This window comes from Hippoglossus stenolepis, chromosome 21 (assembly GCF_022539355.2).
Source record: "Hippoglossus stenolepis isolate QCI-W04-F060 chromosome 21, HSTE1.2, whole genome shotgun sequence".
Classification (NCBI taxonomy): Eukaryota; Metazoa; Chordata; class Actinopteri; order Pleuronectiformes; family Pleuronectidae; genus Hippoglossus; species Hippoglossus stenolepis.
The window spans coordinates 17,689,607-17,716,028 of record NC_061503.1 but is presented as its reverse complement, the minus strand read 5'-3'; the positions used below and the strand labels follow the sequence as shown (position 1 = coordinate 17,716,028).

At 45.1% G+C, this 26,422-nt stretch overlaps 3 protein-coding genes across 3 annotated transcripts in view; 1 reads left to right on the top strand and 2 right to left on the bottom strand.

Moving 5' to 3' along the window:
- Positions 1-6,610, top strand: part of etv4 (ETS variant transcription factor 4) — a 29,916-nt gene extending 23,306 nt beyond the window's left edge. Inside the window, exons 8-12 of the mRNA XM_035144980.1 lie at positions 1,340-1,408; positions 1,948-1,995; positions 2,951-3,123; positions 5,155-5,256; positions 6,100-6,610. Coding sequence (XP_035000871.1) covers positions 1,340-1,408; positions 1,948-1,995; positions 2,951-3,123; positions 5,155-5,256; positions 6,100-6,327 — 620 coding nt within the window. The 3' untranslated portion in view covers positions 6,328-6,610. The remainder of the gene's footprint in view (positions 1-1,339; positions 1,409-1,947; positions 1,996-2,950; positions 3,124-5,154; positions 5,257-6,099) is intronic.
- A 236-nt stretch (positions 6,611-6,846) lies between these two features.
- Positions 6,847-14,669, bottom strand: LOC118100179 (ATP-dependent RNA helicase DHX8). The gene is made up of 23 exons (XM_035144978.2): positions 14,526-14,669; positions 14,290-14,375; positions 14,125-14,191; positions 13,958-14,037; positions 13,423-13,529; positions 12,916-13,308; positions 12,584-12,728; positions 12,221-12,412; positions 12,051-12,138; positions 11,864-11,961; positions 11,541-11,688; positions 10,855-11,036; positions 10,521-10,715; positions 10,242-10,427; positions 9,859-10,069; positions 9,547-9,728; positions 9,242-9,382; positions 8,937-9,092; positions 8,702-8,839; positions 8,388-8,516; positions 8,068-8,264; positions 7,737-7,916; positions 6,847-7,362 (listed from the first exon to the last, which is right to left on the bottom strand). Exons 1-23 carry the CDS (start codon positions 14,626-14,628, stop codon positions 7,143-7,145), a joined length of 3,624 nt encoding a protein of 1,207 aa, XP_035000869.2. The 5' UTR covers positions 14,629-14,669; the 3' UTR covers positions 6,847-7,142.
- A 794-nt stretch (positions 14,670-15,463) lies between these two features.
- Positions 15,464-25,929, bottom strand: LOC118100178 (ATP-dependent RNA helicase DHX8). Its single transcript, XM_035144977.2, has 24 exons — positions 25,839-25,929; positions 24,078-24,257; positions 23,796-23,881; positions 23,620-23,692; positions 23,253-23,344; positions 22,650-22,756; positions 22,134-22,532; positions 21,777-21,921; positions 21,475-21,681; positions 21,299-21,386; positions 21,115-21,212; positions 20,685-20,832; positions 19,962-20,143; positions 19,598-19,792; positions 19,289-19,474; positions 18,994-19,204; positions 18,719-18,900; positions 18,156-18,296; positions 17,887-18,042; positions 17,171-17,308; positions 16,891-17,019; positions 16,602-16,798; positions 16,335-16,514; positions 15,464-16,231 (listed from the first exon to the last, which is right to left on the bottom strand). Exons 1-24 carry the CDS (start codon positions 25,927-25,929, stop codon positions 16,012-16,014), a joined length of 3,831 nt encoding a protein of 1,276 aa, XP_035000868.2. The 3' UTR covers positions 15,464-16,011.
- Positions 25,930-26,422: the final 493 nt, after the last annotated feature.

Sequence of the window (26,422 nt, the reverse complement as noted above, 5' to 3'; positions counted from 1 at the left end):
AGGAGAAAGCTGAATCTGGTGGAGCTTCCTGCCTCTGATAGGAGTGTGACCGAGTGCAGCGGCCGATCAGACACAAAAGATCAGAGTTTATCTGAGTTGTGTTGCAGAGCTCGACAGCTAGTGACGGGTTGCAGGGGCTGAAAATGTGAACATTGCTTTTTACACCCGGGTTCTCCTCAAGTCACATGGAAGATGGTTTGGTATAAAAGCTTTTTAAAACATGGTTAACGTGGTGGAGTCTTATTTTAACCCAAACTATGATCCTTTTCCTAAACAGGGACAAACGGGGACTGAAACCAAAAGTAATAATCAGGAAATTGAAAATAAAGAGTTGAACCGAGGCCTCTGGGTGAAAGTCTGTGCTTTACCCATTTCCCCACAACCTGTTCCCCATTTAGATTGAAAACCCTGTCTGGTTAAATCAAAATGCAAGATGTTGCAAATAGCCGAAATGCATTGCTGCTATTGTGTCGCATGAAAGACGCAAAATGGTCACACCACTCTCTACACAATTAACCCCCCCCCCACACCCAATCTACCCATCATTCCCCGGTGGCAGCCTGCCATTTCGTGGGCAGACGTATTATTTACAGTGCGATCGAGTGCTGCTGCCCCGGAATGGAGGGTTTGATTTTCCTCGCTGGCATCTTATCACGGTCGCAGCGCTGCAGCTGCATTCCCCGGGAGTGAGTCACGGCCAGAGCCAGAGGCAAAGAGCTGCACCTTTCAGTTTTTCATTCTCTCCTCTGTCCCATTCATGCCGCTGACTGAAAAACACAAATAGAATAATAGTGTGTGACTCACTATTTTTCACGAGTAAAACAAACACAGGTGAGAAGAGCGTTCGCAGGAAATTGAGCACGATTCTCTTGCAGGACAAACGTGAAATGTTCTTTAGGAAGCTTTCAGAGAGCACAGGAGTTTGCCCGGTAGGTTTCTGAGGAGGAACATAATCTATTTGAGTCAATGATGAGCCCCAGACAAAGTGCAGACACTGAATACTGTACCACTTCTCTGGTCTGGTGAAGGTGCTTGCTCATGGCCTAAAAATACCAGCAAGAGACAAGAGACGCGATATGATAAATGTAGCATTTGTCCTTGTGACGCTCGAGGTGAACACACACTTATCTACACAATACACACAGACACACACACTCTCTCTTTCATGCTGCTGTAGTAAGCAGTCGGTCTGGTTGTGTTTCTTGGTATAATCACATTATTAATCATTCTGCCTCTGAGTGGTTTCTATGTAGTTTGGGCCAAAAAGGGTAAAAAAATCGAAGTTTGAAAACACGTTAACGATGAGTTTCACTGATGTGTGTCTGTGTTTGTGTTGCAGATGTGCCTGGATGTCCCTCCATGTACCACCACAACGAGGGCTACCCAAACCCCCAGCACAGCAATGAAGGTAACCTTTAACTTTTCAAGTTCCTCTTATAATAACCGTCATATTTTCACCCTTTAGAAGAAAGAAGAATCATAGTGATGTGAGTTTATTACACAAACATGCGTCCGATCTCCTCCTCCACTGCTTTATCTCCACCGACCCCTCATTGGTCAGGGCTCTGCGGTCATTGGCTAACCAGCATAGATTGTCCCGTGTTTTCATTGGCTGACCAGCGGTGTGTGTGTGTGTTTCCATTGGCAGAAGCTCTCGCCTCACCCCTGCCTCAAGAATCCCCGAATAAACACAAGTCCAGGAAAATAAAAAAACACAGTTTCCCCGGCGAAAAAAAGAAAAACAATCCTTCCCCTTATTCCCATTGTTTGTCGCACATTCAAGTTCTGATGGATCGATCCCAAACCATTTAAAGTGACTCTCACAAGATGTTGGTTTCAAGTTAATTGGCCCTGAAAATAAACGTTTCCACTATGAAATCCTGTTTGTTGTTGAAGCACTGGTTGTGTCTCGTGAAACTTTAACCCGATTCTCCCCTCCTCTTCCAGGCTACCTGTTCGAAAATGACTCCCGTGTGGTTCCAGAGAAGTTCGAAGGTGAGACCACTGTCCCCATCAACCCTCTGCACACACAGTTTCACATGCACGAGTCCAGTGAGTCCCAACGTGAGGCGTTAGTTAGATGACGGCAGGTACAGGAGAGCAACCCGAGCCGTACAGTCACCAACTCCCATCTCCAAACCCCCGACTATCACCTTATGCCGACGTCAGAGATCCTACATGGGCCTTTGTGCGCTCACTAACTCGCTGAGTGGGTTCGGTTTCCCCGCACACAGGGTGCAGGGCTCCCCTGTCACTGTGGGAACAGAGACGGCCGCTCTCCCCTGGTGTTAGTCGCTGATTGACACTAAAGGAGATTGAGTGGAGAGCCCACGGCCGCCAGCACTGGTTGAACCACTGAAGTGGGCAGGTTCTCTGCGAGGGAACGGCAGTAACTTAGCCGAGCCTCTCGTGTTCCCACACTTGTGTACGACATATCCAGTAACCGGTAAACAACACAGAGGCAAACACGAATCAGGGTCTGTTTACCGACACGTTCCTTCACCCACGATTGTTCTTAGTTCCTCGAGCTGCTCTTGTTGATCTTGGTCCGTTCTTTCCGTCCCAGCTCTGCACGCCGCGGCCTTGTTAGTGATAAGCCCTTGTTAGTAAGCACTTTGCTCAGTTTACGTCAGTGTGCAAACATGAAACATCCAGATTAGATGACCTGCCGATGACTCTATGATTCAGATGCACTGCAGCTGGTGTGAGTCAAACTCGTCTTTTCACATGTAACATAAGATTTTAGACCTTGATTGAATCTTAGTCTGGTGTAGATTAATGTGCCGAAAATATATCCAATATCAAATGAACTTTTCTAAACCACCGAGCGGCTCCGTGTTTGAATTGCATCCTGAGCTGTTCAGTAGTTTTTCTGTGATGCACGGCCCCCTTTCTAAAGTCAGAGCCCATGAATGTGCTGATCTCTGGTCGTTTTCTCTCCTCGTTGCAGGTGAAGTGAAGCAGGAGGGCGGCGGTGTTTTCCGTGAGGGCACGCCTTACCAGCGCCGCGGCTCTTTGCAGCTCTGGCAGTTCCTGGTGGCCCTGCTGGACGACCCGGGCAATGCCCACTTCATCGCCTGGACCGGCCGCGGCATGGAGTTCAAACTCATTGAACCCGAAGAGGTAAAGTGGATCTGAGACCTACTCACCTTTTACCATAACTCCTCCTAACACCAATCAAGCTGCACCAAATTTCACACGCTCATAGAAATCAGTTCCCTAAATGAGCCTGATACTTTTCATAAAGATTCATGAAAAATCTCGCAAATTTAAATTAAGTGAAGGAAACTTCCTTGATCAGCCTGATGATCCTGATCTGCACCAGTTTTACGGGTTCTTCTAATCGGTCCTGAGCAGATGCTTCAGTGTATCATGAGTAATGTGTAACGACCATATGATGCAGAGGCTTTGACACGTCTCCGAATGTTTGTGTTCGCTGCTCAAACGTCTGCGTGTTTATTGAAACCAGCAGATCCAGACTGATGAGCTCCTGTTAAAGGGGGAATTCCTGTATTTTTCCAACCTGGGCTGTCTATACATAAATGTGGGTGTGTAAATAAATTGGTACCTGCAAAACCAGTAGACTGTCTCCGCTGGCAGCCGCGCGGCTACAGTGTACTCTTATGGGGCAACTGCGACAGTCCGTGGAATGTCCACTTCAACTGCTTCTTTCCGCCAATAAAAGGCTCTAATTGTTATTCTGGGTCTTTGCTACGTTCCACGAGACCTGAGAGCGAGACGCCAGACTCTTGGCAAAGAGAAAAACTATTTGAAAAGATCTTTCAGTGGACATTTCGTGGACTGTCGCAGTTGCCCCATAAGAGTCACTATCTTCATACTGAGATTTTTTTTGGGGTGCAAACCTCCAGCAGCCATTTATGGTGTTCATACGAAACAATGTATTTTTGTATAACAGAATAAACTCTTAGGCCATATCCTGATTTAAAAATTCATCAGTGCTATTGTTAGTTTATTTTATGGCAACAAGTGTTGATAGAGATCACGACGTTGATGTGAATCTGATAAAGGCGGCAGAGGAGTTATTCTCGGAATGAATTTACGTTAGCGGGGTTTTTAAGGCGTTACCTCGATCGGAGCGATTAGACGCGAGGCCTTTTTCTCCTCGCAGGTCTTTTCTCTGATCTATCCTCCATTAGTTCCCCATTCATTATTCAGCACATGAAACGCCGGATTGATAAACGAAGGACGAGCGCTATCACAGAATCATCCAACACCCCCGATTCGCCCTCCTCACGTTTCTTTAGTCCAGACATTTTTTGCGATGTTTAAGTCTGCAATTTGATTGGACGCATCAGACAGCGTCCACTTAGGGTGGATCCTAATACGGAGGGGGGGGGGGGCTGCGCTGCGTTTTCCATTATCTTTTTACTGTACATTAAAAATGGATGGGGGGTAAGAGTTTTACAAGAGCAATTAGGGCTGAGAGCGCACTCAGAGATCAGACAGAGCTGCAGGCTGGATGGCCGCTGTGGGATTCAACCTGTCTCCTCCTGAGTCATGAATCTCAGCGCCAACCCCCCCCCCCCACACCGAGCTTTACACTTTCCTCCAGTGTCCGAGGTGTTTGTCAACATTAAAACGGTTCCCTGTTGTAAAAAAGGATTTGATTTACTTCCCTTTGCCTGTGTGGGGCTGTTGTGAGACACTAATCTTCGGCTGTCGCTCCCTCGTCAGCCGAGGGTTCACTTCTGGGCTGCGTTTCGCGGCCGAGCCTCTGACGAGCTCGACTCTCGTTTCACTGCGAACACTGTGGGACTCTGGTTGCATTCAAGTGGTAATGGGTTACATAAAAAGGAAGTGAATCCACATGTGGAGACTCGCCCTGCTCTTGGCCATGTTGGAAAAGCAGAGGACTTTGACTCGTCAGCAAGGACCCCTAGTGTTTGCAGCCGGGAATCACACACACAACTGTGAAGTGCTAATTATTTTGGGAATATGAACTTGAAGGGGGGGGGAGAAACGCTGACGCAAACAACTCGACTGTTGACGTGTCATGTGAGAGAGGCCTTTACTCCTCAGCCCTTTCAAATCATGCAAATAACCAGTCACCTACACATGAACCTCACCAAGGACGGAATAAAACTAAAAATCTAACCACAGCCATTTCCTCCTCTTCTTGTGTCCTCTCCGCAGGTCGCCCGGCTGTGGGGCATGCAGAAGAACCGTCCGGCCATGAACTACGACAAGCTCAGTCGCTCTCTGCGCTACTACTACGAGAAGGGAATCATGCAGAAGGTACAAAGAAACAACACTTTTCATATTTGTCATTTTCACATTGTCCTCATTTTATAGATCTAATCTAGCCTGAATGTTTGCTCAAGTTTCTTTTAAATAATGTCTCTATTCAGCTGCACATAAATGGACAGAGATCCAGATGCTTTGTGTAACTTTACTAGAAAATTATTTGTTGAACAGCTCATTGGAGGAGTCTTGACTTTAAAAGACAAATGCTTGAGTTTACCAAAGGAAGATAAACAGATTTTCCTATAATGGATTCTAACTGATCATGAAAATATTTGAAATTATTAAGTTATATTTTGTCTGCAATGGGAAAATCCCCTTTTTTTACTCAATAACTTTGGAGTAAAACAGGTTTTAGAAAGTGACATAAGTGGACCTGTTCTAGTTTAGCTACAGTTAATACATATTAAAGTGCACAACATGGAAGAAACTGTTAAGTTTAGAAATATTAAAATATCTAGAAACTAAAACTTTAAATGACAAATCCCCAGAATTTAGGGTTGATTATTTAGAAAGGTTATACTTATTTGAGTCTGCTGCTATTTTCATCATTAATATCCACGTATAAAGTATCTGTACGAGGAGAAGTTCACCAGATTGACAGTGGCCATACTTATATACATATTTGTGTGTGATGACGTTCAGCATGCGAGTCAAATAAAACGCTCCCAGTCTGATAACTGATAACTGGGTCACTGAGCTTCAGTGACGCAGATCTGATCTTTTACTGGAACCCGGCACTCAGATCAGTGTTTTCCACACCTGAACAAAAAGGGTAATTTTTTATATGCATTCCTCTATGACTCACGCCCCTCCTCTCTCTCTCTCTCTCTCCAGGTGGCGGGGGAGCGCTATGTTTACAAGTTTGTGTGCGAGCCCGAGGCCCTCATCTCTCTGGCCTTCCCCGACAATCAGCGGCCCAGCCTGAAGGCCGAGTTCGAGCGCTACGTCAACGAGGAGGACACGGTGCCGCTGTCCCACCTGGACGAGGCGGTGCCCTACACCCCCGATCAACCCCCCCAAAACATGGGCGCCCAGCCCTACTCCAAAGGCTACATGTACTAAAGCCAGCCACCTCTCCTTTGTCCCCCCCGCCTTCAGAAATCTTCCTGTTGTACCGACCCATCATCATACACGACCCCGAAACCCCCATGCACCTCTTGCACATGCCCACCCCATCCACTTGTATATAAGGCTATGGTGTTTTTGTTTTAAATTAATCTCATTAGGGATTTTTTTGTTTTGTTTTTGTTTTTAAAGAGCTGCATTCCTCTCACATCTGAGGCCTATTCAATCCATAAACATGACTGTGGTCGAAGAGATTGCTTAATAAATACCCATGATAATATCCAAACGGAGCTCCGGACTATTCTTCTGTTTCTGCTGCGAGTCACATGTGTTTACGTTTCACAATCATTACACGAATCAGCTGCTCAGGCTGTTTTAAGAATTAAGTTACCGTAAATCGTATTGAATCCATTTTGACCGCCGCCAAGTTCTTCCCTGTGTGATGCCCTGCCCCCTCTACACAACTTCATGACCATCCTTTCAGTAACTCGGAGTAAAATGAGACGTGGAAGCAGATAAAAGTGCATCCAGTGTTTATCTGTGATGATGGAGAAACCTACATGAGATTACAAATTGATAAAAAGAAAATTAAATCAATAGAAAACAACGTAGAAAATGTCGACCAGGTCACGTGTCAACACCCGACGATGAGACAGTTAGGACCACATACTGTAAAAAGTATTATACAAGTCAATAACCATGGATTAGTCTCGACAAAGCAAAATTAAAACATGAAATTAAAGTGTCTTTTTCAGCCTTTAACTGGCTCAGTCTGTTCACAGCACGTCCGCCCGGTCTTAGACCGACAGTCCTCAGCGGCGTCTGAAGGCGCGGGAGATCCTCCAGGCGTTGGGCTCCTCGTAGCGGTTGTACAGCGGCTCCAGCTTTTGCAGCCGCTTCTGTCGACTGAGGCGCGTGGGGTCGGCGACTCTGAAGAACGCCGGGGCGAACTCCACCAGCCAGCGCGGGTCGATGGTGGTCACCTCCCGCATGTACTCCTTAGTGGTCAGCACCAACTCATGATACACCAGCCTGAGGAAAGAGAGAGAGGACAATACAGTTAGAGATCAATCATGACGGGTTTTAACAGCATCAACTAATTAATTCAAACCAAACTTAACAAAAAACACTTTCAACATATGTTTATTCAAAGTGCACGTTGATGTTTTACTTTCCAATCTGCTAACATGGAGGAGGAGGAGGGTTTATGACCTATACTGCAGCAAATAACAGTATTTTACACTTTTGCCTGAAGAGTGGTGAGTTAATTAATTAATAATAATGAAAGAAACACACACACAACCATGCAAATGTAAGTTTTACAGGTTTTAAATCATTTTCCAAAATGACAACATTTCAACAGAGTCAGATGAGAAGGTCCCGTGCAGTGTCCAGCGAGGACTCACCACTCGGGTTGGCGGTTGAACAGAGTGCTGGAGGGGTGGAGGTACACCACCTGCTGGTCAATCAGGGTGCGGTAGCCGTCCTGCGGGTGCTTCCGGGCCGAGTTCCTGAAGTAGCCACTGCAAATAGCTTTCTGGACCCGCATGGTGCTTTTCCCACAAGACACCACGTCCAGCATGTGCCTGGGAAATGTTTCATCTTATTTACACATTTTCAACTACACATATAAATAAGAATTCATGTACAGAGGATGTTTGATTGAGGTTAAAATACGTCAGTTTAACAAACACTGAAATACACAGTGAGTAAATCTAATTAAAGGATTTACACTACCTGTCCATGATGCTCAGCATCTGCTTCCGAATGTCCTGAGCTCTCTTCAAAGAACGGGCCTGGATGAAGTTCTCGAAACACCAAGGGTTGGAGAACTTGTTGTTCTTCCAGGAGTTGTAGACAGACAGCAGCGTGAGGTGGTCTCCCTCCGCCTGGAAGAACTTCGTCTTCCTCTGGTCGGCCTGCGCCTGTTTGTCCTACAGACGGAAGGATGGAGTTTACTTTTTGAGTCTGACGTGTTTAACAGAGTCATAAAACAACCACACGCACATGAATGTTGTAGAAGTAAATCTGATGAGACGAGGACTGATTCTACAAACCTTTGGTCTGTAGAAGATGTTCTGAACAGACAGCATGGACACGATGGTGAGCATCTCTTCGCTGCACGCCAGATGCACGGACATGATCAACATCTTACACAGCATCGGCTCCAGAGGGAACTCGGCCATCTGAAGCACAGACACAAGAGCGTGTGACGCGTTTAACATTTAATCAAAACCATATATTTCCTTTTGAAGTGTTGAAGAATCACCGCGTCCGCCTTAGTCCGGAATCATGTTTTTTCATCTGATGTATATTTATCCACTTCATATTTCCTCCTGCAGGAAACCACAGAATAAAAATCACTCCTCACCCTTCTACCGAGCCGGGTGAGTAAACCTTCATCGTCCAGAGCGCCCAGAGTGTAGAGCTGCTCCATGGCTATGATCAGAGTCTCCATGGGGGGAGCGTCCATGAAGTCGAAGGCCAGAAGGTCGTTTATACCCATGGCCTGTGGCGGTGAGTGAGGAGGAAAGAAAACATGATTACATTTCTCTAGCAGCTTCATGAAAGACTGATTCATGGCGGCGTTACCAAATCTACATCACCTTCAGAGACAGCACCGTGCTGGCCAGACTGGTTCTCTGGATCTCAGGCACGTTGGTCGTCAGCATCTCATCTCTGTAGGCTCTCTCTGTGTAGAGCCTGTAACACTTCCCTGGGCCCGTTCTGCCGGCTCGACCCGCCCGCTGCTTGGCCTGGGCCTAGAACAAGAAGGAACCAGGGAGTTCATCCACACATCAGATCACTGCCAATGCTGCTTTTTCAGGTGTTCAGCGTAGAATATAAACCACAGGGTATAAAATGCTCAACTTCCTAACGATAAATAAAGGACTGCGTTAAATTCAATGACCTGTGATATGGGAGTCACCAGCAGTTGGTCGATGCCGGTCTTTGAGTTATACACGATCTGCTTGACGAAACCAGGATCGACCACGTAGTAGATCCCATCGATAGTCAGAGACGTCTCGGCGATATTAGTGGCAATGATGACCTGGTTGTAGCCAAAAGAAATACAAGTGAGAGAGTTTTTAGTCAGCTACATTTGAAAAAAGAAAGTTGTAGTGATAAGTCTCACTTATTATTATATATAAAGTAGATAAGTGTAATTTTAGCACTTAATAAACTGGATTTAAAGAATTTGATCCAGCCCGATACCTTTCTGCTTCCTGCTGGTGCCGGGTCAAAGATTCTGGTCTGCATCTCGCTGGGCAGGGCCGAGTAAACGGGCAGAATAATCAGCTCAGGAACATTTGGCCCCAGCGACTTCATCCGATCGTACAGGATCTCACAGGCCGTGTCGATCTCCTCCTGTCCCGTCAGAAACACCAGGACGTCACCTGAGCAACAGAAGAGAAAGAAAGGTTGTTCTAAACATCACGATGTTTCAAATACCTCAAAATATGTCTCTGGGACAACAGTGAACTTAAATTCAACGTGGTTTAGGGAATCCAGTTTCAGCAAACATACCTGGAGGCTCAGTTAAATGGATCTGCATGACGGTGATGAGACTGGCATCCAGGTAGTCGGTCTCAGGCTCTTTGGTGTAGAGAACCTCCACTGGGAAAGCTCTTCCCGGGATGGTGAAGATGGGAGCTTCAAAGAAATACTGGGAGAATTTGACAGCGTCCAGTGTTGCAGAGGAGACGATGAGCTTCAGGTCTTTGCGTTTCTGCATCGTCTAGAAGAGAAAGAGAGAGAGGATGTTCTAGTGTGAGTCATTTACTTTTCTATAAAGGGTTATTACTTGAAAATGCTCCAATGTTCCCTATCCTCATACATCTTCACAATACCGCAGAAGTATATTCTCCTTATAAATACATAGTACATGGTTTGTAACAGTGGTAAATCACCTTCTTGAGGAGGCCAAATAAGACGTCGGTGTGGATTGTTCTCTCGTGGGCCTCGTCAAGCATGATGAGGGAATACTGGCTCATATCCGGGTCCACCAGACACTCCCTCTGCAGCATCCCGTGGGTCATGTACTTGATCACTGTCTCTGTGCTGGTGCAGTCCTCGAAACGAATGGTGTAACCCACCTAACATGATGGTAAAAAGAAATTGTGAGGCAAGCTGAGGATCTTACTAATCTGAAACAGATGCTACAGGGGATAAAGTCCACGATCACGGACCTCTTGGCCTAAACGGCAGCCGTACTCCTCAGAGACTCTCTTGGCCACCGACATGGCGGCTACTCGACGGGGCTGCGTACAACCAATCTTCCCCCGAGTGGTGTAGCCGACCTCTGCCAGGTACTGGGTGATCTGTGTGGTCTTACCGGACCCAGTTTCTCCAACAACAATCAACATCTGGTTGTCGTGGACAGCCTGTCAAGAGAAGGAATGAATGAATGAGGCGTTAGAGGTACTGTTGATATTGGTGCCACTGGGTAGATGTATAACTTTTATTGGTTTCACAATCATTTCCCAATTGAAATTCGCCAAATAAATCGCAGAATACTCTCACCTGAATGAGCTGTTCCTTGAGTTTGAAAATAGGTAAACTCTCTCTCTGCTGCAGGATGGAGAGCTCCGTCTTCTTGCCGTAAGAAACCTGGTTCCCCCCGCAGGCGTATCGTTTCCACGCCGGGACGTCCACAGGCATCACGCCGATGCCCCTCATGTTGGCGGCGATCTGCCTTCCTTCATCTTCACAGGAGAGAAACAGTGAGTCGGGAGACGTCGAGTTCCGGCAAGATCCATCTCAACCTCCTGCAATCTACCATTTGGCTGAATTAAGATGAACTGCCACGATAATCAACTTCCCAACTGGATCTTTGTGTATTAAACTATGAGTCAGAGGTAGAAGTGACCAGCTGGAAGGAACTTGGAAAGCCTCCGATATCCCCTCAGGCTCATGGGAGACAGAGTCCCAGTGCATTAGGTCTGTGAGTGTGCAAGAATAAACTCATAGGGAAGCTAGATAAGCATCTCCAGCCGCGGCATGGTAACAGTGTAACAGTGTAATGGGCCTGGACAGACTCATTTTGTTCCTCCAATTTCAAAATCGCTGACACGACATTGATTGATTTGGTTTCATAATAATTTTCTGTTTGAAGAAAATCACACCGTCAGTGTCCGTGTCATGTTTAAATCTACAGATTATTTCAGTATCTGCTGGATCTTTAAAAAACGTGTTGTGTAGTTGCTTACAATCGGGCATGGGGTCGATCCAGTTCTTGTGGAGACCAGTGGGGATACAGTCCATCTCGGCTGCTCGGGCCGCCTGCTTCAGCTCTCGTCTCTCTTTAGACAGAGCGCTCTGCATCATGGCTGCTTGGGAGAGGGAGCCGTCCGGATTCTAATGGACAAAATGAGGCCAGATGTTGGTGTGAATGTAGAGAAACATTTGTCAAACTGCATCAGTATTTCCAGCAAGACTTTAAAGGGTCTATATTATTATTATTATTATTATTATTGTTATTAGCATAAATGTACAAACACCACACACGACTTCCCGGAGTCTGGATATTTACCTTCACTATTTTGACTGGGCTCATGTTCAAGGTCCACTTTGTCTGTCCCTTTAGAAACGGTGGCTCCTCTTCAACCAGGTCGATCTCTACATCTTGATCTGTGACGGGAATCATGATTATTATTATTCTTATTATGCAGTGAAACTTTGATTTTGAACAATCTTGTGAACAAAGTGTAGAATTTTACCTTCATCCTCGTCTATTTTGGGAAGGATTCCCGTCTCCTCGTCAAATTCTGGGAACTCTTCTTTCGGAAGCACATTGGCTGCAATCATCTGAACCGGAGAACATTTACTGAACGGTTAAATAACCGAAGATATCACCATTAAAAAAGTATTGAGTGAGTTTGATGAGCACCTGTTTAATCTCCCACTTTTCCAGGTCAGTTATCTTGGCGAGCCGCTTGTGTTCCGTTGGCTTGTCCTCGATTTCGATCAGATTGGCCTCTGTGGGGCGATCGGGATTCCTCATGGTTTCGTTACTCACTCCAGTGTCCAGGTTCCGTCTTCTGTTGGGATTCAGGTCCTCCCCCGTCTCCTGGTCAACATCCTGGACACAATAACCACAACAAGTTGGACAAGTTGTCATATATATATATATATATATATATTCCAGCACATTATAATATTGTAATGACATTGAGTACCATCTTCTAAACTTTAAAATCAACTGGAAACTTTGTCGCTAGTTGGAGATTAAAAGATGATGCCGTGGTCTCACCTTCATGCTCAGGCTGGTTTTGCTTCCTGTGAAGGACAGCACCTTGACCTTCACCTTTTGGGCTCTGGTGACCACATCGGCCACGTTTGCAATACGTCCTTCTTTGCGCAACTCTGAGATGTGCACGAGACCCTCCCAGCGTTTCCTGCAGACGATAAAAGGGACAGTACAATAAGGGGCACTCGTCTTCGGCGTGAGTGGTCTAACAGCAGTGTCACACAGAAATACATTTTAAATAAAGATGAAATTAAATCAATAAGGGTCAGGAAAAAGTGATAATTCTGAACAGTGAACAAAAAAGAAAAGTTTGCTGTGAAGAGGCCACGACTGACCTGAGACCCTCCAGCTGCACAAAACAACCAAACTGCAACAGGCTGCTAATTTTGCCGTTGTAGATGTCTCCCACCACAGGCTCGTCTGACAGAGGCTTGTCCACGGGTCTATTGTTCCAGCGTTCCTCCTTCTCCTTCTCCTCCTTCTCCTTCTCCTCCTTCTCCTTCTCCTCCTTCTCCTGCTGCTGCTGCTGCTGCTGCTGCTGCTGCTGCTCCACTTCTTTCTTGTTAGTGTTGTTGTTGTCTTTGTCTCTCTCCGGGGTCGGCGGATGGTCGCTCCAGCGAGACGGACGTTTCCTTTTCCGCTTGTGGTTTGTTTCTTCGACACGATCTCTTGATCTGGAGCGAGATCGACTTCGCTTACGTCCGCTTTCTCTGTCTGCATCTCGACCTCTGTCGCAGGAGGGCAAATGAGAAAAGAAAAGGAACAGTTTATATTCTAAATGTTGACAGTGGTTATAAACAATATATAACCTGGATCATCAATTGGTCTCTTGTTTAAATTACCTGCTGTCAGAGCTCGTCCCACAAACATTAGGCATAAGCATCTCCAGCTCCTTCATGGCTGCTGCGGCCACCTGCTCATCATCTCTATGGACGTGAGCAGTGGGGGGCTAGTGGAAAAGTGAAAGTTAGTGACAGCAGCACGATGACTTACAGAAACAATACAAACTACAGTAGCCTCTCTATTCTATTCATACTCAGGATGCATTTCAATCACACAGAGAAACGAACGTGGTCACAAGCGTCCCAGACCCCCTGCGAACGTGGTTTTGATTGATCGGATCTCAGGGAAACACTGCAGATGCATTTCAGTGCATTCAGACCTGAAGGTATGTTACTATATCAGGTCTGAACGGGGCCAATTAACCAAAAACTCAATCTGCACGTCTTTGGCCTGTGGAAGGACGGAGTAGCACCGAGAGAAAACCCACAGAGACACATGCAAAGGCCCCAACACTCCTGACACTGCTTTACTTTATGAGTTTAGCAGAGGATACACAGATCCACACGAGAACAAGAGAAGAATAACTTTCCTTACCATCCACATGGGATCATCAGGTTGACACAAAGCAGGATATTTATCCTTCAGCTTGTCCTGCTCACTCGGTGGCTTCACGTCTGGGGGCAGAAAACATCATGTCACAGCAGATCAACACCTGACAAACTCAAACTTTTAACTACCAGCGTGTGACCAAGTGTCTGTACCTTTGCTTGTAGAAGGCGAGGGACGCATAGTGTTGATAAGTCGCAGGACATTTCCAATGAGTGTGTCCTGCAAGAGACGTCACGTGAGTTAAGGGGACAACAACAACAACAACATGTGCACAATGTCAACAAACCGTGTCCTCGTGGGGCTCGTTCCACACTCACCGTGAAATCGGCTCCATTTTGTGTCAGAACCGCTTTGAACGCCTCGAACGTCGGGTGCGTCTCCGCGAGGCTGATGACGAATTCAGCTGCGAAAACACAGCAACTGGTGCTCAGCTTACACAAAGCTAATGCTACACACAGGTGATGCTAACCTCCCCCCCATCACCTGTTTCTGTTAGCATCGGGGAGCTAGCTAGCGCAGCAGGGGCAAACGGTGTCACGCATCGTAACTTTACCTAAATCCTTCTCGCTTATCTCCAGGTGATTCTCCAGCTCCGTGCAGACCTTCGACACCAGAGACAAATATTCCAGACGTTTGATTTCGTCTGAAGCGGACATTTTTTTTTCCCCTGCTTGTTTTGACTACAACCGGAAGCGCTTCTTCTTCTCCTTCTGAAGTTTGTGCTTACAGCGACGGGTTTCATTGCTGCTGCTGCTGCTGCCCCCTGCCGGTCGACAGGCAGACAACAAGGGGATAGTTTACACATTACAACAAAACTGTAATTTTAAAAACTTTAACTTCACATTAATCTGTTTTTTTATTTCACTCTTTTCTATAATCTAATAATAATAAACTTTGTATGGCACCTTTCATACAATATAAAAATAAAAACAAGTACAAATGTAATTCAACCAAGAGAAGAGACTTTAAGTGACACAAGAACATGTTCAAATGTTTTGGTTTTGATACTTTAGCACCTTCTTTACTGTACTTTTATCAAACTTAGATGCTCTTATGAGCAACATGGTACTTTAAGAATGTTGTATTATTACTTTTACTTAATCGAAGGGTCATTGAATTGAGTGAAGTTCAAGTTCAAGTGGAAAAGTTTTGATTTCACTGAATTGGTGAAAATCAAAGTCCCGGTTATCATCTTTTGGACCAGTCATGAGTAAAACAGGTTTAACAAGTTTCCATTACTAGTACAGAACACACATATTTTATATATTTAATATTTTTAAATCTCTGTAATCTTATATTTCTACTCTTGCATGGAGCTACTGTAACAAACACAAATTCCCCCTGGGACCAATAAGGCACATTTAATATTTGACTATGTTCACAAAGACCTTCAAATCTATTACCACCAGATAAAGAGGATTCTGAGCAGCTGTGTTTTTGTAAGTACACGTTTGGGTAAATAACAGCCAAAAAAAAAATCAAACAGTGAAATCTTTCTGTAAATACATTTCCATTTATTAAAGTTCACAAGACAATCCAAGTGATTTAAAAAAGGTGTTTAATGAGGACACATGTTCACAGTTTCACTAGTGAGTATCTCTGATACGCAGACAAGTGAGTGGACAGTCGTCCCTGTAATAACAAAATCTATCAAATATATACGTTCCGTCCTTTTGGTCTGACTCCAGTCCTGAAACATTAAGGACCCATTAAGATTTGATCAGGTCCTGGTTTATACTTAACGTCCAATCACGTACAACGTTAAAATAAATAGTCCATTGTTTGGGAGAATCTCCTCCAAGAAGATTCACCGTATTCCTGCTTTTCTAGATTAGAGCTAGAACAAGTAAAGAGCTATGGCTTTTCTAAGATAATGACACAAACTCTGACATGTTAGAAACCGCCGTTTGTACAAATTCAAAAAGGAGGAGTGACTACACTGTTTAAAGTGGTGATGACGCAGACTTCAATCTACAGGCTCTGATCACATGACGCAGGACAAAGTACAGGTCGTCAGTATTCGTGACATCACAAACGCATCAACGGCGTCTGAAGGCGCGGGAGATCCTCCAGGCGTTGGGCTCCTCGTAGCGATTGTACAGCGGCTCCAGACGTTGCTGTTTCTTCTGCTTGCTGAGGCGCGTGGGGTCGGACACTTTGAAGAAGGCCGGAGAGAACTCCACCAGCCAGCGGGGGTCGATGGTGGTCACCTCTCGCATGTACTCCTTGGTGGTCAGCACCAACTCGTGGTAGACGACCCTGCGGAGAAGAAGGGCAGGAAGTTAGAAGATCCATTTTACACAATAAAAAGAAAAGACCATTTATTTCTTCTCAGACTGATATCAGTGAGGTGCTGTCGTACCACTCAGGCTGGCGGTTGAACAGAGCACTGGAGGGGTGAATGTACACGACTTGCTGGTCTATCAGCGTTCTGTAGCCCTCCTGAGGATCCTTTTTGGCCGCGTTCCTGAAGAAACCACTGCAGATGGCTTTCTGGACTCGGACCGTGGCTTTTCCACAAGACACCACATCAAGCTTATGCCTGAGGAGAGGAGAGCATGTTGGGTGTTCATGAGAAATCCACAAGGTTGTATTCAAATTGTTATGTTCTATAAGGACGCCATCCTACCTGTCCATGATACCCAGCATCTGTTTGCGGATGTCCTGGGCTCGGCGCAGGGAGCGGGCCTGGATGAAGTTCTCGTAACACCAGGGGTTGGAGAACTTGTTGTTCTTCCAGGAGTTGTAGACAGCGAGCAGAGTCAGGTGGTCTCCCTCAGGTTGGTGGAACTTTGCCTTCTTCTGGTCGGCCAGGGCTTGTTTGTCCTTAAAAAAAGAAATATATATATATTTTTGACCTGGTCCTAAATTAGTTGTATCCAGTCATTTCAAATCTCTAAGTTTAGTGCTGAGCGTACCTTTGGCCGATAGAAGACATTCTGCACAGACAGCATGGACACGATGGTGAGCATCTCCTCACTGCAGCCCAGATGCACGGACATGATCAACATCTTACACAGCATCGGCTCCAGAGGAAACTCAGCCATCTAGAGGACAGGCGGAGAAAATGACAAATATAATTGGAGTAACGTGAGAGGAGGAGACATTACCACATACTGACTATAAACGTGATCTGATGTAAATCAACCACTTCATATTTTATCCTGAGGTGAAAAAACTAATGATTTCACTCCTCACCCTTCTGCCGAGTCTGGTGAGTAAACCTTCATCGTCCAGAGCTCCCAGAGTGTAGAGCTGCTCCATGGCTGTGATCAGAGTCTCCATGGGGGGAGCGTCCATGAAGTCGAAGGACAGGAGGTCATTGATGCCCATGGCCTGGTGGAGGAGACACAAACAGAGGAGATACCAACGGATTTAAATTAAAGATATTTACCTTCAAGGTCTAGGAAGTTGCATATTTCTAATACATAAACTTTAACATTAACTACATACGCTTTCATTTAAATGCATCTCATGTAGAATCTTTCTAAAATATGGGACAGACGGACACCAAGTGGTCGTGAACACTCTGATCTACAAATACAGACTAACCACTCATTTCCTTTTACAGCAACACTGCCTGTACTCTTTTACAGAGTAACAGCGCCCCCTGCAGCCACACAAGGCGATTCATTCTTGGAGGTAAACTCTGGTTTTTAATAACTTCTAATTCTTTGTGACTGATCTACAGTTCAGCTTTAGTCTTCAACCCACTGGAGCTAGTTACAGAGAACAGACGTTCAGACTAAGCAGTGGGAATGAAAGAGGAAACATTCTCCATGTTCACAGTCTCTGAAACATCACCATTCAAGCTCAACTATCTCTGAAGCTGCTATTTTAAGGTAAAAGGGTATAAAGGTTGCATCATGTTGACTATGTGCGGGATAAGACAGGAGCCCGGCATGTTGGTTCACCTTCAGAGACAGCACCGTGCTGGCCAAGTTGGTTCTCTGGATCTCAGGCACGTTGGTCGTCAGCATCTCATCTCTGTAGGCTCTCTCTGTGTAGAGCCTGTACGTTTTCCCTGGGCCCGTTCTGCCGGCTCGACCCGCCCTCTGCTTGGCCTGGGCCTAACGGTGACAAGACAAAACAAATATAAATCAACCAGACCTCGCTGCTTTATTGTATTAATTGTTTAATATTAAATATTTGCAGTATTGTGGTTATCTTTGAGATGTTGTACCTGTGAGATGGGAGTCACCACAAGTTGGTCGATACCAGTCTTGGAGTTGTAGACTTTTTGCTTGACAAAGCCGGGGTCGACCACATAGTAAATCCCATCGATGGTCAGAGACGTCTCTGCGATGTTTGTGGCAATGACCACCTACAGAAAGTAAAGTGAAACAAATACACAAAGTTAGATGTCATCTGTGTCAACATCACTGTCGATCAAACTCAGACTGAGGTTTCTCTCGTTACATTTGACCAGGTAGTTCGGAATAAAGTGGATTTCGTAAAAACTAAAGAAGCAAAGTCAACGACCCGAAAAACATTAAATCTTAGGTCAGCTGAAGATCTAATGCAATAAAAGGATAAACCATAATCAAAGAACATGGATTGAATACAAAGCAGAGAATAACATAAGATCTAAACCCAGTGTGTTTTTGAACCAGCATGCTTCAAACGTCAAGACCATAATTGAACGCAGATACTGAATTATGCCAGTTTATGTGAAGTACAAATTGGTAACAGGAACACATCGGATATATTTTCCATATGTTTGAAAGAAACATTGAATGAAGGAACCTTTCTGCTGCCTGGTGGTGCCGGGTCAAAGATCCTGGTCTGCATCTCGCTGGGCAGGGCCGAGTAAACGGGCAGAATAATGAGCTCAGGCACATCCGGGCCCAGCGACTTCATCCGCTCGTACAGGATCTCACAGGCCGTGTCGATCTCCTCCTGTCCCGTCAGAAACACCAGGACGTCACCTGGACGCAGACGAAGGAGACAGAGGATGATGATGTAAGAACACAACAGAGAAAGAGAGAGATTTGTGTGCTTTCAAGATTTTAGATTCATACCTGGAGGTTCAGTCAGATGGATCTGCATGACGGTGATGAGACTGGCATCCAGGTAGTCCGTCTCAGGCTCTTTGGTGTAAAGCACCTCCACTGGATACGTTCTGCCTGGGATGGTGAAGATTGGAGCTTCATAGAAATACTGAGAGAACTTCACAGCGTCCAGAGTAGCTGACGTAACGATCAGCTTCATGTCGGTGCGTTTCTGTACAGTCTGAAAACAGAACGAGGACACTCAGCATCTCCTCAAAGTTTCCCTCAGAAGGTGAATGTGTGAGCTTGTGCTCTTCTTGCTCACCTTCTTCAGGAGGCCGAAGAGAACATCAGTGTGGATCGTCCTCTCGTGAGCTTCATCCAACATGATAATGGCGTACTGCCCCAGTTCGGAGTCGATCAAACACTCTCTCAACAGCATACCGTCCGTCATGTACTTGATCACCGTCTCAGGACTGGTGCAGTCCTCAAACCGGATGGTGTAACCCACCTAGAAAAACAAGATGGAAAGGTTTAACACATGTTCACAGCATCGTGTTGTTTGAATCCACAGATTGTCTTTAAATGACATTAACAATAGAAAGAACAAGATGTCAGGGGGCGGGTCTCTCACCTCTTGTCCAAGACAACAACCATATTCCTCTGAGACTCTCTTTGCCACCGACATGGCGGCCACACGACGGGGCTGCGTGCAGCCAATCTTCCCGCGGGTGGTGTAACCGGCCTCTGCCAGGTACTGGGTGATCTGTGTGGTCTTACCGGATCCCGTCTCTCCGATCACAATCAGGATCTGGTTGTCATGAACAGCCTGAACAGATTTACAGGAAGACAGGAAGTTACAAACTGGTACTAGAACAGTTTTATCTTTGTTTACACTGGATTAAAAGTGAGATGGTTAAAAGGTAGAGCTGGAACAGAATCACTAAAATAACATCCGAATGTCTCCATTTGGTTTCTGTTTCTAAACGGTGACGAACCTGAATGAGCTGCTCCTTCAGCTTGTAGATGGGCAGACTTTCCCTCTGCTCCAGGATGGAGAGTGCGGTCTTCTTTCCATAAGAGGCCTTGTTGCCCCCAAAGGCGTGTTTCTTCCACTCTGGGATGTCGTTGGGCATCATGCCGATGCCTCTCATGTTGGCTGCAATCTGCCTGCCGTCGACTGTGAAGAGGAGTAAAAGAGATCTTGATAATGAGAAAACTCTGCTTATATTTACAACTCTACCTAAAAACTCACAGCCATTTCTGCGTGGTTATGGCAGGATATTGCCCACCCTTGGTTTAGACCACCTGGGGCCAAGGGGGGGGCGTACAAGCACACTGATCCATGGCAAAACTTCACCATCCGGCCAGATAGCAGGCTGCAGGAAGCCAGATAACCATCTCCAGTACCAGCGAGCCTGAGGGGCACTGTCTCCCATCATGGAGGAAGCATCATGACTCAGACTGGGCTGTGGTTTTAATTAAGGAGACCTCCTACAGAGGGTGCTTGACTAAATTAAATCTGATACTCGACGCTCAAGTGTCAAAAGCAAAGATAAAACTCTAGATATTTAGATAAAAAGATCTGATAATTAACATGCTAATTTCAAGCCAGCAGATGATTTTTTGGCTAAACATTGGTTTGATTTATCGTTCTTTCCACAGCATCAACATCTGTGACTCAGAAATGACTTAATGTGCACATCTAATGGATTTCTCACCGTCTGGCAGTGGGTCCACCCAGTGTTTATTCAGCCCCATGGGGATGGAGTCCATCTCTGCCTCACGCGCAGCCTGCTTCAGCTCTCGTCTTTCCTTAGCCAGAGCGCTCTGCATCATGGCGGCCTGGGACAGAGAGCCATCTGGATTCTGTGGACAGCGGAGGAAAAGGACGGGGGTCACTTTGAGGGCATGTTTCAACACATCATAAATAAATATAAATATTAAGTATTACATAAATGCTTTTTATGTCATTCTGTGTTTGTGCCGCATCCAGGTTATGTTGCTCACTATGTCCATCTGCTCAAATTATAAAGTAAACACTGACTAATTTGCCAAAGGTTGAAACACTAAAATGTTCAATAAATCATTTGTTTATTTAGCAACACACAGCATATGTTGATATTCACACTACATGGAGGTGAAATATACCTTGACGATCTTGACTGGGCTCATGTCCATGCTTTGTTTGGTGTGTCCCCTCAGGAATGGAGGTTCTTCTTCAACCAGCTCAATTTCCAAGTCTTCGTCTGAATGAGAGTAATCACAACTAATCAGTACGCGGCCCACTCAGTCCCAGTTCATCTGAATTCATGTTTCAATAAACGTCTCTTACCCTCTTCATCATCAACTTTAGGAAGGATCCCTGTCTCGTCGTCAAAATCAGGGAACTCTTCTTTGGACAGCACATTGGCAGCGATCATCTGAGAGCAGACAACGAGGATGAGTCAACGTTTTTCACCAAGAACTAAGCAGCTTCTTAACGGAGATCTATACAGTTTGATGCCCGACCTGTTTGATTTCCCACTTCTCTGGGTCAGAGATTTTAGTGAGCCTCTTGCGCTCCAGGGTGTCGTCCTGCTCCAGTTCAGGAACGTGGCCCAAGTTCACGTTGACCGGCCGGTCTGGGTTCCTCATGGAGATCTCGTCACTTCCGTCTGGTCCCACGTTCCTTCTCCTGTTGGGGTTCAGGTCTTCTCCTGTCTCCTGATCCACATCCTGACAAAGAAAGGAGGAAATATTGAGTAAATTGGAACGCTCACCATGGAAGGAATAACTCTCTTTGTATATTATTACTGAATGTTTTTTCTTACCTTCATACTGAGGCTGGTCTTGGAGCCAGTGAACGAGAGCACCTTGATTTTAACTCGTTGGCCTTTGCTGACGACATCAGCCACGTTGGCCACACGTCCCTCTCGACGCAGCTCTGAGATGTGGACCAATCCCTCCCATCGTTTCCTACACGAGAAGCACACAACACAGTTGACTTCACCACAAATTAAACAGACTCCTGTTACTTAAAAGCTCCATGTGCCGGCCTTACAATCATAGTCAAGGAAATGTGACATGACGCAGACCAGAACTGAAGTTTTTGTTTGTACAAAGAAAAACAATATATAAAATAACAGTGGTGTAACACTGAAGTTTGGTTAAAGTTGTATTATACTGACCTTAAACCCTCGAGCTGAACAAAGCATCCAAACTGCATGATGCTGGTGATTTTGCCGTTGTAAATGTCCCCGACTGAAGGCTCTTCAGGTGGAGGGCGGTCCACGTGCTTGTCTTTCCAGCGATCAGAGTCTTGGTCTTTCTTGGGACTCGGTGAACGCTCAGTCCAGCGGGTGGATTTGTCTTTTCTTTTACCTTGATCTCTATCCCTGTCTCTCTCTCTGTGACGATCGTGATCTCTGGACTGAGACCTGGACCTGGAACTTGATCGAGAACGATGTCTTCTCTTCCTGTCTCTGTCTCTGTCTCTATCCCGATCTCGGTCTCTGTCCCTATCTCTGTGTCGGTCTCGGTCTCTGTCTCTGCTGCGACTCCGGCTGTGGCGTCTGCTCTTCTCGGACCTAATGGAACAAGTGAGCAAAGTACATAAAAGAAAACTGTTGAACTTACAATTATCTTAAGGGCAGAGGATATATTGGTTGGGTTGGAAAATATAGACATAACACATGTCATCTTACCGGCTCTTGCTGCTTTTTGAGTCTTCCCCGCTGACACTGGGCATAAACATCTCCAGCTCTTTCATGGCATCAGCTGCCACTTTCACATCATCTTCATCTCCAATCTTCTGAAGGAGTAAGAACAAACATCAGGAACAAAGCAGCTTTCATCCACCATCTTCCCGTTGTCTTACCTGAGGGAGATTCTGACAGTTGAGTAGAACGAGTCTGAAGAAGCTTTACCCAAGAGAAGATGATACTGGTACAGGAGGGGTAGGGATCCCTTGTGCCAATTCACATGTGTGGATATTTATCAATTCTTGTGTTTATATAAGATGAATATTGATCTATTGTTTTCTGAAGATACAAAGTAATGTAAGACGTCTGTGACTCTGAATTGATGCTGACGTTTGGTTTTACTTTACTTATTCTTGTCTTTAAATATGATGAACTGTAAGTGTCCTTGGGTGTTTTGAAAAGGGGCCATGAAATAAAGTGTTTATAATTAATATACTGCAGGTTTGCAACAAAGGGAACAGTCAGTGTCTCTTTTTAAATACATACATGTTTATACATGTTTGTGCCTTATTAATAACATATAAATGCCGAGCTTGAGCCACGTACCTTCGGCCCCGGATCGTTCGCTCGACAAAGTGCAGGAAACAACTCCTTCAGTCGATCCTTTTCTGTATTTGGCTTGACCGACGCCTCAGAGACTAAAGATGGATGAAAGTTCACGATTAGGAGTTTTGACGAGGAAGCAACAGCTCATAACATCTAACAGAAGAAAGACAGATGTGAAGCATGGGACTAACAACAACAACAATAACAGATATTACTCTGTATCTTGGTGGAAATTAGTCGTGACCCATTTCAATCATAGTTTAATAAAGTGCATCTCTAATTAGCAGAGGGACTTTTGACTCTTTCCCTTGATAACAGGTTTAATAGTGAACTACATGAACTCTACTCAGCTGTAGCTTTAACTCACCTTTACTAGCCGGCGCCTTGGTCGGAGGTCGCATTGTCTGAATGAGCCTGAGCAAGTTGCCGATGAGAGAATCCTGCGATCAACAAATCAGAAGAGGCAGATACAGGGTTTAGTTACCAGGTGGAGTTAGCCGGATGCTAGCTGCTGGCTAACACAAGGTGCATATTCACACTTACCATGAACTCGGCTCCGTTTTGGAGCAGAATAGCTTTGAATCCATCGAAACTCGGCTCTTTCTCCGCGAGGCTGATGACAAATTCAGCTGCGAAGAGAGAAGGACGCGGGTTAAACAAGTGGTTCAGATTGAAGGTTGAGGAAAAACAACCGGAAACAACGACTGAGAAGTTACGAGGTTTGTTGAGAAAACACAGATAAACAGATTTTTAAGCTAGCTAGCAGCGGAGGCTAGTTAGCACGGGCTAGCTAGTTAGCTAGAGATTTCTCGCTTGGACACGAACCTAAGTCTTTGTCGCTGATTCCAAGATGGTTGTCGAGCTCCGTGCACACTTTGGACACCAGAGACAAATACTCGAGCTGCGAGAGCTCGTCCACGGATCCGTCCGCCATCCTCCACGCGGCTTGTTTATCGTTCAGCGCGGCTAAACGACGACAGACATGTTGGATGCGGCGAGCGTCCACTTCCGCAAATTAGACGGAAGTGCGTCAGGGTGGCCTGTGGGTTTTGTTTTCTTTTGCCCCTCCCCACCGCACGATGGCGCTACAACGTTACTGTTTCAGCGTGGCCTCAGTGTTTGTCCACGTGTTTGCGTGTTTACCACAAACTGGAGGAAGAGGAAACTCAGTCTGTGATGTTTACTGTCAAATATCAACTTGTTTTGACTGTGGGAGAAGAAATGCACAAGTTTAAATGGGTTAGAATATATTAAAAACACCAATAAACTCAGGGTTTGATGAGTGGAAGGTCAAAGTCGGGGTCGTTAGGGTCACGGTTCAAATCCCATCACACAGAACTGATGAGACTTGTTTTAAAATAATTACTAAATCATAAACTAATTATTACTTTTAGTCAATCAATGTCATAAAATGCACCAAAACAGATTAATTAGTTTTGTATGCAGATTTTAAGGCAATTAGATAGATAGATAGATAGATAGATAGATAGATAGATAGATAGATAGATAGATTGATAGATAGATTGATTGATTGATTGATTGATTGATTGATATATTGCAATAAACATTAAATGTACTAAAAACTGTACATACTCCCCTAAGTAAATGATACTTGGATGTAATGCATTACACAGACTGTTAACGTGGGCCAGGATTTTAAGATCGTGTGGCACTTTCAAGCATAAAAACAATAAAAAAAAGCTAAACAGCAAAGACTTTTCTAATAATTTGTTTGACAGTAAGTTACATACACATATAACTTTGCACAAATGTATGACGGTAGTTCATAATTTATATTATTCACCTTGAGGGAAGCAGAAGAATGTAGAGACATAAATATTCTTTTATCACATCACCGGTTTTAAATCAAAACTACGAGTTCCCGTAAAAAACACACAAAGATCCGCTTCTTCAGAAGAGGGTCACAGATGGAGTTCATGTAAACGGAGCTTGTTTTGATATTGATTTCACCGTTGGCATGTTGATGAGAATCACTTTAGTTGGACTGGACACACTCTTACAGTCGCTGTCCCACTTTACCTGAGCTCACCTGATATCAGTTTACCACACAGTGAAAACGTACACCCCCCCCCATACGTCTCTCCTTGTTAGGCTCCTTGTTTTATGAACTGAACGAGGCTTTGTTTGAACATTCACTGCACATTTTTTTGCAGCGTACAGATAGAAGTTTAATTTAATGCTTTATGCTTTATGTTCTGTGGGCCCACAGTGCAGATCTAACTATGGCCCCAGGGATGCATAGCAAGAAGTACATTATGTCCACACTTGCCTTGTTGCCTAAATAATTTGTTACAGCGCGATAAATAATGCATGAACTCTGATGGGTTTTAGACGTATAAAAAAAGTATGTTGCTCGCTCCAGTTGTGCTCAGATGTGGAATAAAGTGAATATGTGGACATGTGCAGGTTTGGGGAACAAAAAATATCAATATTATTCTTTTGACAGCTTTCTGACAGTGGAAGGACTTTTTCTGCAAGAATGGAAGCAGGTGCTGCAGCATTTTAAGAACAAGATGATAAAAAAGAAACACACACAAAGGTAAAATACTCAGAAATCTAGGGCACAGGTCTGGTTGGTCTGGTTGGTCTGGTAGCGCAGGTGCCCCACATACAGAGGCTGCAGTTCGGTTCCACACCGGCCCTTTGCTGCATCCATTATCCATCACATCGATCCTCCTGAGAGGAGCTGGGGGCCGGATACACCCTGGACAGGTCAGCAGCGTCTCGCAGGAGCAACACACAGAGACACTCAAGCATTTGTTCCATTTAGAATATGTGGGGAGACGTACACAGAGAAACACAAACAAAGCAAGAACATGCAAATTAAACACAGAAAGGCCTCAAACCTGGATTTGAACCTGGAACTGTCATGATTGTATTGTCCTGTAAAATAAAAGTAAAAGTGTATCATACTCTTACTTGAAACATAGGAATTGAACCTATAAACTGTGGCTTCTCTTGTGACATCATGAACTCTCAGAATGACTTTATCTGTGTTTCCATCTGGGGCCAGAACACAGCGTGTCCCCCACATACAGCCGTGATTCATGGTTTTGAACTCACCAACAGGTTTTTAACTTGTCTTGGGAGTGTTTTACCGAGGCAGAGGTGCGGACCAGTAAATCAACACGCTGCATTGTACCACTTTG

What these genes read in the sequence shown, in the direction of transcription:
- LOC118100179 (XM_035144978.2), bottom strand. Translation starts at nt 14,628, where the DNA reads ATGTCCGCTTCAGACGAAATCAAACGTCTGGAATATTTGTCTCTGGTG. An exon ending in TCAAGGAACAGCTCATTCAG is followed by an intron (nt 10,716 to 10,854) that starts GTGAGAGTATTC and finishes TTCTCTTGACAG; the next exon opens with GCTGTCCACGACAACCAGAT. An exon ending in TGGTGACTCCCATATCACAG is followed by an intron (nt 9,093 to 9,241) that starts GTCATTGAATTT and finishes TTCTTGTTCTAG; the next exon opens with GCCCAGGCCAAGCAGCGGGC.
- LOC118100178 (XM_035144977.2), bottom strand. Translation starts at nt 25,929, where the DNA reads ATGGATGCAGCAAAGGGCCGGTGTGGAACCGAACTGCAGCCTCTGTAT. An exon ending in GGTGGACCCACTGCCAGACG is followed by an intron (nt 20,144 to 20,684) that starts GTGAGAAATCCA and finishes TCCTCTTCACAG; the next exon opens with TCGACGGCAGGCAGATTGCA. An exon ending in TCTTCGGCCTCCTGAAGAAG is followed by an intron (nt 19,205 to 19,288) that starts GTGAGCAAGAAG and finishes TTCTGTTTTCAG; the next exon opens with ACTGTACAGAAACGCACCGA.